Source organism: Plasmodium vinckei (assembly GCF_900681995.1).
Source record: "Plasmodium vinckei vinckei genome assembly, chromosome: PVVCY_02".
Classification (NCBI taxonomy): Eukaryota; Apicomplexa; class Aconoidasida; order Haemosporida; family Plasmodiidae; genus Plasmodium; species Plasmodium vinckei.
Genome location: NC_051294.1, coordinates 388,466 through 400,112, shown reverse-complemented (window position 1 = coordinate 400,112; position 11,647 = coordinate 388,466). Strand labels below are relative to the sequence as shown.

Genomic DNA, 11,647 nt, shown 5'->3' with positions numbered 1-11,647 from the left:
TTGTAAATAATATTTAATTCGTGCATATGTTTATTGTATCTTATACTTTTTTTTTTTACTCCCTTTTGATTAATACTAAACAAATATAGTAATTAAATATTCTAATAAATAACTAATTAATAATTTGACAATTAATATATTTAAAAGAAAAATGAATAAAATGTGTTTGTATTATTTTTCTCTTGTTAAATAATTGTCTTTATATAATTTTTATTATTTCCTATATTTGTTTTTGTAATAATTATATACATATGTATAGTTATTTACTAAATAGTTTACAAATAAATATCCGTTTGCATGTTTTAAATATTGTTTTGGTTTTCATGAAAGTATATCCCTTTACACATATTCATACATACCTATGCATTGACAATACCTGATCAAATGTTTTTTTGTTTTTTTTTATAAAATAATATGAATAATTAAAAACGTTAATAAAAAATGAGTAATTTGGAAAAGGTAGCATATGAGCAGCTGGTAGAGGAACTAAAAAATAAATACCTGTTTTTTAAAAAATACAATAATGATTTTTTTTATAATCAAACAGAAAATGATGAATCATTAAAACCATGTTGTGACACACATAAGAGAAGCAACAAAGATAAAGATGGCGATGACGACATGAAAAAATATACCAACCTGCTAGTGGAAGAAATGGATAAATCTTTTTGTACGTTAGAAAAAAATAATACAATAAGTTCTTTATGTAATACCTTTTTAAAAAGTTACAAATCTCACACTAATAGTTACTATGACTATATTAATCAAAATTATATGAGCTCAGATGTTTATCAAACAAATATGGAAAACTATATACAACGTAAATCAGACAAGCTACCTACCCAGTGCTCTAAAAATTTACAAAAAAATTTTCAAACAATTTCGGATCACGAAGAAAAAAATATAGAGACCATACAAGAACAAATAAAAAAGAGAACTGTGGAAAAGGACAGAAAAAATAAAGTAAAACATAAAGCTATATGTAAAATAAAAAAAATTAAAAAAAATAATGATACTGAAAATATTGAAAAATATCCAGAAGAAAAAAATGAAATACAATATTTCATTCAACATAAAATAAAAAATAATGTAGATATAGGATTTTCTGATATTTCTTATATCCCATTTATTAAAAAATGTTTTTATATAAACTATGGATGTGTCAATATGAATATATTCAAAAAAAAAATACACACAGTTTTTATGATTGATAATTATGTAAAACAAAATAATAATAAAAATACACCAAAATATAAAAGAATAATAGCATTTGAAAATTTTGGAAAACGATTATTTTTAAAAAATATAAAACCACATTCAATTGTAAAAGGATGGATATATAAATATGATGTAACATGTAAATGTTTTTTTGTTAAACTTTTTTCAATTCAAAATGGAAATCATATAGACAATAATTACCCAAATCATATATCTAAAAATGATAAAAAAAAAGAATATTTTATAAAAAGTTATCGAAAAAAAAAAGACAATAATAATGATATAACCCAGTTTGATGAATTAAATAAAAATGTTGAAAATTCACAAACACACCATTTAATAAAATCCGAATTTAAAAATGCAAAAAGAGAAATCATTGCATGTCTTCCTTTTGATTTTATCAATAACTATGAGTTTGTTAATAATTTAGATACCCAAGGTCTAAACTTAGATCAACATTTTAAAAACTTTCTAGGTATGAATATATATGCCCAAATTTTTAACGACTCCAAATATATAGAGTCAAATTTTAATCACATACTATATAAATATGACTTTGATTTTTTTATTACATTTAATTGTAATAACCATATATGTAATGACAAAATCGGGTTTGCATTTAAGGAAGTACCTACGGATATTTTGAAAAATGAAACTATCATTAGTAATAATTCAAAAGGGTGTAATAAATTTTTAATGACCATTTTTAATTTTTTACTTTTTTCCAGTAAACAATTTTTAAATAATGAAAATATAATATATAAAGAAAAATATTTCTTACTAGATCTATCACATATACCATCATTAATACATTTTAATCTTAGAAATAACTTATTTAAAATAGATATTGGATATACTATAACTCAAAAACAAAATCTATTTTGGTCGAACACCACTTTTATCGAAGCATTTGAAATATATAAAAATAATAGTGAATATTATAAATTTTTAAAAAATTATTTCTACCTAGATTATAATAAAACACATTTTACTTGTATTTATGATTATCGAGTAAATAAATTTACAACTGAAACAAACAAACATTTAGGAAAAAAAACAACCAATTTGAAAAAAAACAAACATGATAACTCCAATAATAGTCCACAGATCCACAAAAAAAAAAAAAAAAAAAATAACGACCACAATGAAAATAGTAACAGTAACCGAAGTAACATAACAAGCATCTCACCACCCCCTAATGCTGAACAATCCATTATTTCTAAAGTCAAATTTTTAAACCCCAACTTATATAAAACAAAATGGGTATACGATTTCTTTGAGTGCATTAAATTAAGTATTAATCTGAATAATAATAATGTTCTAGCAAATTTTTTACTTAGCTTAGTTCTTTTTGAATTAAGTTGTTATTCAGAGTCTTTCCTTTTTCTATTTAGGATTTTTAAAATAAAAAAAATATTTATAGATAGTTATAAATTAAAAAATATTGTATGTACAATTTTTATCAACCAATTAAACAACCCTATTGATAAAGATATATTATGGGATAATATTATCAATTTTAAACAATACGACTTATTTAATATGAAAGAAGATACCTCAGAAGAATATTGCAAAAATGTATTTAAAAGAAATCAAAACATAGTAAATATTCTCAATAATATTAAGTTAAAATAATTATTTACACATTTTATATACTTAATTTTATTACCCGAAAAATATAATTAAAAAAAATATGTGTAAATATGTATATATTTATTCAATTTATAAATTATACATTCATAGACTCATTTTATTTAATGAGCTAACCGTTTCTTTTAATTTAAACACATTCCTATTGTGTTTATTTTAAAACAATATTTTCCACATATATTTATATGGAAAAAAAACAAAAACAAAAAAACAAATTCATTGTAACTAACCAATATGTATACATAAATTATAGACATATAAAATGGACATATAAAATAGACTACATTACAAACACCAATTTAATTAAAAGTTACATATGCCCAAATTGTTAACTTTTTTTAATTCAAAAAATGAATATGTATAAATACAATTTTTATACCCGATTTATCCATTCTTCATTTACTTTCATTTTTTTTAATTAATTTTTTTTTTGTTTTATCGAAGTTTACAATTTTTTGATAAACATATTATAAAAGGTAAAATTTTTATACACTCAAATAAGGTACTAGCCTATTATTATATTTTTTCCCTCCTTTATTTTATATTATGTTATTTCAAGCCTATCGTCAATCCTCTATTCCTGCATTAAATTTTATAAAAAAAATGTGTAAAATGAAATGTAGCCTTTATAAAGAGTATAACATACCAAAATTTAACTTAGATAAAACATAATTTAAATAAATGAATAATATATAAAAAATTTCCCTCATTACTTTGCTTCATCCATTATGTATTTATTAGGTAGACCCATGTCTATAAATATGTAGTTTGCTAGTTCAATATCTTCGTCTGAAAGACCCTTAATTTTCTCTGTGTTTAGCTGTTTAACAAAAAATGAAAAAAAAAATCCAATTCATGTATTTGTACTATCATAAAATATGTAACCACCACTAACCATAGACATATATATATTGCAAGACGAATGTATAGGTTAGACTTCCTTACCATAGCAACAACATTATGGATAAGCGGGAGATTGTTGTAGGCTTTTAAAATTCTGATTGCATCGAGTAGTAACATAATATCCTTCAAATATATTTTATCCATTATTAGTTTATGATATATTTCATCAAAAAATATATCAGATTCAATAGATTTATATACATTAGTTTTGTTAAACCCATTTATATCTTCCATATTTGAAACTTTTTCTACATTATTTTTTAAATAATATTTATAAGATAAATCAATATAATCACTTAAGTTAGCAAAAATAAAATCACAAACCTTTTTGTATATTTCTGTATCTATTTTATTACTTCCAATATAATGAAGTAAATAAACATAAGAACTAAAACTATTTTTTTTATGTTTAAAAATTAAGAAATTATTTGAAAACATTAAATTTATAATGTTTACTATAAAATCATTTTTAGTTATATCAATTTGATCAAATACAAAAAGAATTTCCGACAAAATATTTAAATCGTATAAGAAGTTGCAAACTTGTCTTTTTTCACCATTTTTTATAGCTTTATAAAATTTTACAATTTCAAAGTCCATTTTTTCTAACATGCTTAAACATATAGTCTTCATATAACTGCTAGAGATTCCAAAAATTTTAACACCAATTTGAATAACAGTATGAGCCAAATAAACTAAATTTTTTGAATCGTTAATAATAAGAGATAATATTTTTTGTTTAATTTCAGATGAAAGCTTTATATCAAAACTTGAAAAAAGTAACAAATACATATGCATCTGCTCATTATTTAATTTATATTCTAAACTTGTTATTTCATTAAATATGGATAAAATAGCTGATCGACAACTAACAGGTTCAAATGATTTATCTTCTAAAACATTTATTTTATACTCACACATCTCAGTCATATCCTTAAATTTATTTTCAATTTTAAAATTAAATAATTTATTATACTTCTGATCAATGTATACTTCAGGATAGTTATCATTGACATTGTCACCAGACATCTTCAAATCCGCTTTCTTATTATTGCTCCTATTTTTATAAAAAATAAGTTGGTTTTGAGAAAAACCCATCAATACAAATAACAAATTGCTCATATAAGTTTCAGTCTTTAATATTTTAATTAACTTAGCACATTGTAATAAAAAATAAGAAGATATATTTATATTTGTAAAATATTTATGTATAATTAATGTATATGATGACATAAGAAATGATCGAGGTTTTTGAAAATCTATTTTGTTTTTTATTAAAATATTTATTAAGTTGGAAAATAATATATGATCTCTATTTGTTAATATCTTTTTATTAATTAAATAGTAAAAGTGAAAAATACTACCAATTGATTTTTCAGATATATCATCTAAATTTATTTTTGTTAATCTATCAATTATTTTATTCTCTATATTATTTATTAAATCTATATTTTTTCTCTTATGCTGAAATATTAAAATTTGTATATCCATTTTATTTCTTAAACTGTTTTTCCATTCATTTTGTTTTTGTATTGTGTCTATGCTCCTACTATGAGTCTCATTTTTTTTCATTTCCTCTTCCTCAGTTTCACTAACAAAATTTTGCTTAAATTGTCTGACTAATTTAAAAATGTAGTTACTACTCCTTATCAAGTGATATTGATAATATCCTAAACATTGTAATATTATAGAGCATGATAAATTTGAAAAGTTATTTACATTTTTTAAAAACATATCTATATAATCATAAAATAATATATTATATAAATTAAGCTTAGATAAGCATACAAAATGTAAGGTAGCTATTTTTAAATCTTCATTATATATACAATTACACAAATTTTTTAATAACTTTTGAATAATATCTTGCATTTCATTTTGCTTATAACTTAATTTTATAAAAATATTTAATAATTTTATTATATTCTTATAATTAATTTGCTTATCTTTTTCAATTCTATTTATATATTCTTTTCCTAACAAGGTTAGCATTGAAAAATCGATTTTTGAACTCTTACTATATAAATAAATAAGTGAATAAATATCACTATATGATAAATTATTGATTAAAGATATTATCCTATTTTTATAATTGTAAAAAAAAAAGTTATTAGGAATATACCCCATTAATGAATAATACTCTAATGTTTCTCTTTCCTTTGATATGTTTTTATTTTCTATTTTTTTCCTATTATCAAGACATTCCATATAGTCTTCTATTTGCTCTCCTTCTACTATTCTCTTTTCAATTGGCTTATCCATACTATGTAATTCATTTTCACAGAAATAAACGTCATTATAATTCTCTTCCCATTCTTCCATTTCTGATAAGTAACTTATTAATTTGTTGTACTCTTCATTGTCATATTTGTATGGATTGCAAAATTGACCCAATTTTTTATCGTCATTTTTTAATAAAACCCTTTTATAATTATATAAAAAATTATTTTTATCAAATGTTATAGCATTATTTAGTAAACAAATTAATTCCTCTTTATTTCGAATATATAGATTATCAACTAAGAACATTGGCATGTCTATTATTTTGTCATTCTCTAAGTGCAACTTATATATCAACCTTTTATTTATCCTATTTACACATTTTAACATTTTAACACTTTAAAGCATTTTCATATTTACACATTTTAAAGGGGGTAATGTATATATATAGAGAGGGATACCTTTTATGTCTGCATATATGCATATACCACCCTTTTTTTATTAACTTATTTTAAAGCTGTAAAATCAATGCTACCAAATTGTTACCTAATTCAAACAAAAACATGTTTCTCCTTTTCTATGCTTATTTTATAAGACTAGCTATAATTTGATATGCCTCACAAATTAATATCTTCATTAGTGAGCTTAAAATATTTTTTTTTTTTTTTAAAACAGTATATATATCCTACGAAATGCTTATATACATATTTAGGGGTTATAAATATATATAAAAATGGGATAAAAAAAGATTTATATTTATTTTGATTATTTGTATACTTATTTTATCACATTTTATTTGTAGAATAAGAAATATTTTTCCTTTTGTTATGGGATATAATATTGCATATATATGCGCTAGTGTAATTTTATCGTTTTTTTTTCTCCGCCAATTTAAAAACAAATTATGCAATAACTACTATTACACTTTTCACAGTTTATTTAAATATCATTAAAAATAATTTGTTAAATTTGCTAAACATTTTAAATATATGACATTAAAATTTATTTTAATATTTCATCAAATTTTATATACATATTTATAAAAAATCACAATGAATTAATTATTACCTAAATATTTTTTGTAGCTTAGTAGCTATTATATTGCTACAATTTATTTAGTTACTTACCCATATAGTATTTATTTATTATATATTTTTTTTAGACTTTTTCTCTAGTAAAAAAATAATTTACACAGTTTACTTTTTTTATGTGAAACAATGTAAGTGCTTGTTTTTTTGTCTTCGTTTTTTATTTTTGTTTTTTATTTCTCCATCCATTTCAGTTTTAAGGAGAAAAAAACAGAATTATTATGCTCTCATTTTGTTTGTATTATTTTCATTTTTTTTTTTTAATCCCCCCCTCATCTCTAAGAAATGAATAGCTATTACTATTACCTGACATGTTTTGTAATTATATGTTTTAATTTGTTTGTGTGTAACATTATAAGTTGCAAAACTGTTTACAATTGTAATAGTACTAAAGGGGGTAAGTCAGTCTTATTAAAAAGGAGAAAGAATAGTCCCTTAAAATTCAAGGAAATGCAAAAAACAAATAATATAAACAAACAGAATGTAAAAAATGATAACTTATATTACTTAGGGACAAATATGTTCATTACATCAGCATATCAGCCGCTTAAACTACATCATAAAATATATAAAGATATAAATAAAAGTGATAAAAAAGTTAAAAGAAATACAAAATGGAGATATAAAATACTAAAAGCAACAGATAAACAAGTTAATAATTTAAAAAAAATAAAAAATATTGATAATACTATATTAGGTAATAATTTTCATGATAAAGAAGATGAAATTATAGATCAAATTCCAGATAAGTTTTTAAATGTTTTTAAATGGGCTTTAGAATTTAAATTAAAAAATTTTAATTGTAAGTTTTCAAGGATAACTAAACTAGCAAAAAAAAATAATGAACAATTAAAATCATTAGATAATTATGCGATAGGATATAAAGAAAATTTATTAGCCATGCTACAAAATGATAAAAATTTCTTTGTAAATATAGTTAAAAAATTAAAATCAAAAGATTATTTTAATTTTGATATCTATTCTATTTTTAAATTTCTTAATATAGACATAAGGTTTTTATTCAATCCAGATTGCCATGATGAATCCGCTATCTTTTTTCTAATTTTTGGAAACCTTGATAAATCTATTAATTATTTTATCGATAATAAATACACAGTTAATTTTGATCAAATGCCCAACGATTCCAATTATGATACTCAAGAAAATGGACAACCACATATGACTATAAGGGAAAGAAAACGACTACTTAGAATCCAAAAAAAATTAGCTAGAGAAGAGAAAAGGAGGCTCTACAATGAGCGTCTAGCCATTTCCTCAGAAAACCCCAACCCAACCGGTGATAATGCTAGCAGTGATAATGTAAGTGATAAAAATGTAAGTGATAAAAATGTCGACAAAATACCAAGTCCGACCAACGAAAGGCAAATAGAAAAGGAAAGCATAACAAAAGTTAACATAAAAAAGTCATCGAGCATAGATGAAAAATTATCATTCTTTCTTAAGTACTACAAAGAATTGGAATATTTTTTTACAAACCATTTTAAAAGTGGTGATGAAATAAAAAACTTTTTTGAAACATGCAATGAAGAGGAAGATAAAATAATAAAAGAAGAAATAAGTTTTAATTCAAATGGAGAACAAATTATAAATAAAAAAGAAATAATAAAAAATGGATTAAATTTAGAGATGATAAAAAAAGTAATTAAGACATCTCCTAGATTGTCATTAATAAATAAAAATACATTAGCAAAAAGAATAGCACATTATAGAAATGAAGTTAATTATACATATGATGAACTTATGGATATATTATATAATTTACCTCAATTTTATTCTTTTGGAAATTTAAAAAAAAAATATAATGAGTTATTAAATTTACACCAATCAATAAAAGAAGATGACTTAAAAAAACTTATAAAAATATATCCTAGAATATTTACATATAATATTTATAGAACTATAAGACCTAAATTATTATATTTAATTAGACATCTAAATAAAACTTTTACTGATTCTATTTCTTTCCCTCAATATTATAGTTACAGTTTCAGATTAAGAATAATACCAAGACATGTTGCATATATGAGTTTATATTATGACGATTATATTAAATATTATAAAGAATTATTAAAAAAATATAACTATGCAGATTTTAATAATAAATTTAATAGTTTAGTTTATAATTCTAATATACCTCCAATTAATTTAAAAAAATTATTACAAACATCTAATAAAGAATTTATTGAATATTATAAAATACCTTATTATCAATTTGTTAAATCTACACAGCTAGCCAAAAATATACAAAATCCATTTATTATTTATTAAAATTATTTTATTTCCTACCTCAAGGAAATACTATTACCCTATCTATACTTTGAATCTATAACTGTGTATTAATTTTTTTTTTTTTTTGAAAAAAACCTTTTTATTTCTATTTGCTTTACCTGCAAATCCTTTTTCTATACATAAAGAAACGCATTTTATCTTAATTTTTTTTGTATTTAAAAATTATTATTAAATAATATGTTATGAACATGTAATTGTTCTTATATGATATAAAATTATTGAATAGTTTTTATAAAAAAAAATTATAGTAGTGCACATATGTTTCTATACCAGGTATGGAAAAATATGGATAAGGCCCGTATCAAACGGAAGAAAAAATTAAATGCCATTTATAAGTAGTGAAAAATATGACTATTGTTTATATCTATAGTATATTAATTTGCACTATTTATAATTGGAGAAACATATTGTGAAAATGACTAATGTGTGCATATGCAAGCATATAATAATGCATTTACCAAGCTTTCCTCGCTTTTTCTTTGTTTTTTTTTTAAACTTATGCTGTCATGTCAATCGTTGGGTATATTGGAGAAGGCAATGAATCAATAATTTTAGTAATATCTTCTGGGTTGTATTTATAAAATGTTTGATCTGATTTTTTGATTGCAGCTACCTCAACATTTGAAGATGATAATTTATCTTCCATTACTTGTCTTAATACAGTGAGGGCTAAAATTTCTGCCTCTTCAAAACTCATATTTTTATTATAATTTTCTTGTAATAATTGTTCTGCACCTTCTTGTGCTGACCCAATAGATGCAGCTAAAAATCGGGTATTAGTTCCAGAAGGTTCTGTATACCATAAACACGGACCATTCTTATCAACACCTCCTATTAATAAAGCAACACCAAAAGGTCTGCTCATAATTTTTTTTCTTTTAGAGTCTGATAAATTTGAAAAATCTAATGCTAATTCAGAAATTAATTCTACACAAGATTTTATATTTATGTTTTCATTATATATAAATTTATAATGATTGCATTCTACTCTTGCATGATCAATCAATGTCCTTGCATCTGCCATCAATCCACTCATTGCACATCCTATATGATCATCAATAGGTAATAATTTTTCTACAGAATCTTTCTCTATTAAAGGGGAAGGAATTCTTCTTTCCGATGCTAAAATTACTCCATCATTTACGCATATCCCTATAGCTGTACTACCCAGCTGCAAAGGTTAAACAAAAAAATAAGAAACATATATACTACTCTATACAAAACAATGTGCACGCTTAGGAAACATATTAGAGCAATAATTATACTGATACATGATATTCCATACCTTTATAGCTCCTAATGCATATTCTACTTGAAAGAGTCTACCTTCTGGAGAGAAGGTGTTTACCCCTCTATCATATTCGCTTCTATAATATTAAAAAAAAATAAAAAATTGTGTTTACAAAATTTACTATTAAAAATGAAGATATCAACACATAGCTATGTGTATATCAGTGGTGAAATAAACTTTTTAAACACAATAAAATTTAAAAGAGAAAAAAATGTTTTCTTTAATATTTACGATTTTCTTATTATTACCTTGTTGAAAACATTTTAGGTTTTATAAAGCCGTGGAAAGGTGTTGGTTTAGAAAAAAATATAAAAAATTAATTTAATATACTTTGATAATATGCCAAATATATTTACATGTATTGCTTTAATTATTTACAATATACATTATTATATATATAATGTTATATTATTCTTAGCATTATTTCATTTTTATTTTTCTTAACACATGAGAAAGATACCCTATTTTCATGGGTTTGCCATAAAGTGACCTTATAAAAAATTTTAAAAAATGAAGAAACAAAAAAGCTACAAATTTTATTATATAATTTATGTATATTATATGCATATATAATTTATATGCAGCATCGAATGCTTATGTTTTTTTTTAATTATTACGTCATATACTATACAGGCATATAAACGTTTTTTTTGAATTGGGGAGAGAATGAAATAATACGATAATAGGTACATTAATAGTGAGAGCATATTAAAAAAAATTTAAAAAAAATAAATAATAAAAAAATAGTAAAAAATTAGTAAAAAAATAATAAAAAAAGTGAAATAAAATAAAATAAAAAAAATATGATATTAGTAAAATACCACAGGGTGTGAAGAATGCAACAATTGCATCTTCAATTCTTTTAAAATATTTACACTATGCATCATAATTTTATACAAAAAAAATGAATACTGAAATAGCAAAAACTACACACTCTAATAATAGAACTACAATCAAAATTCTACAT

At 22.1% G+C, this 11,647-nt stretch overlaps 4 protein-coding genes across 4 annotated transcripts; 2 read left to right on the top strand and 2 right to left on the bottom strand.

Annotated features, from left to right (window-relative positions):
* Window positions 1-441: 441 nt before the first annotated feature.
* Window positions 442-2,853, top strand: PVVCY_0201150 (conserved Plasmodium protein, unknown function; the record flags this gene model as incomplete). Its single annotated transcript, XM_008628097.2, has 1 exon — window positions 442-2,853. The coding sequence occupies one exon, from the start codon at window positions 442-444 to the stop codon at window positions 2,851-2,853; it is 2,412 nt and encodes an 803-aa protein (XP_008626319.2).
* Window positions 2,854-3,417: 564 nt separating this feature from the next.
* Window positions 3,418-6,381, bottom strand: PVVCY_0201140 (conserved Plasmodium protein, unknown function; the record flags this gene model as incomplete). Its single annotated transcript, XM_008628099.2, has 3 exons — window positions 3,418-3,448; window positions 3,582-3,688; window positions 3,814-6,381. The coding sequence occupies 3 exons, from the start codon at window positions 6,379-6,381 to the stop codon at window positions 3,418-3,420; spliced, it is 2,706 nt and encodes a 901-aa protein (XP_008626321.2).
* Window positions 6,382-7,364: 983 nt separating this feature from the next.
* On the top strand, window positions 7,365-9,368 carry PVVCY_0201130 (conserved Plasmodium protein, unknown function; the record flags this gene model as incomplete). The annotated part of the gene is made up of 1 exon (XM_008628100.2): window positions 7,365-9,368. One exon carries the CDS (start codon window positions 7,365-7,367, stop codon window positions 9,366-9,368), a length of 2,004 nt encoding a protein of 667 aa, XP_008626322.2.
* A 517-nt stretch (window positions 9,369-9,885) lies between these two features.
* On the bottom strand, window positions 9,886-10,942 carry PVVCY_0201120 (proteasome subunit alpha type-5, putative; the record flags this gene model as incomplete). The annotated part of the gene is made up of 3 exons (XM_008628101.1): window positions 9,886-10,560; window positions 10,675-10,756; window positions 10,929-10,942. The coding sequence occupies 3 exons, from the start codon at window positions 10,940-10,942 to the stop codon at window positions 9,886-9,888; spliced, it is 771 nt and encodes a 256-aa protein (XP_008626323.1).
* Between the last annotated feature and the right edge of the window lie 705 nt (window positions 10,943-11,647).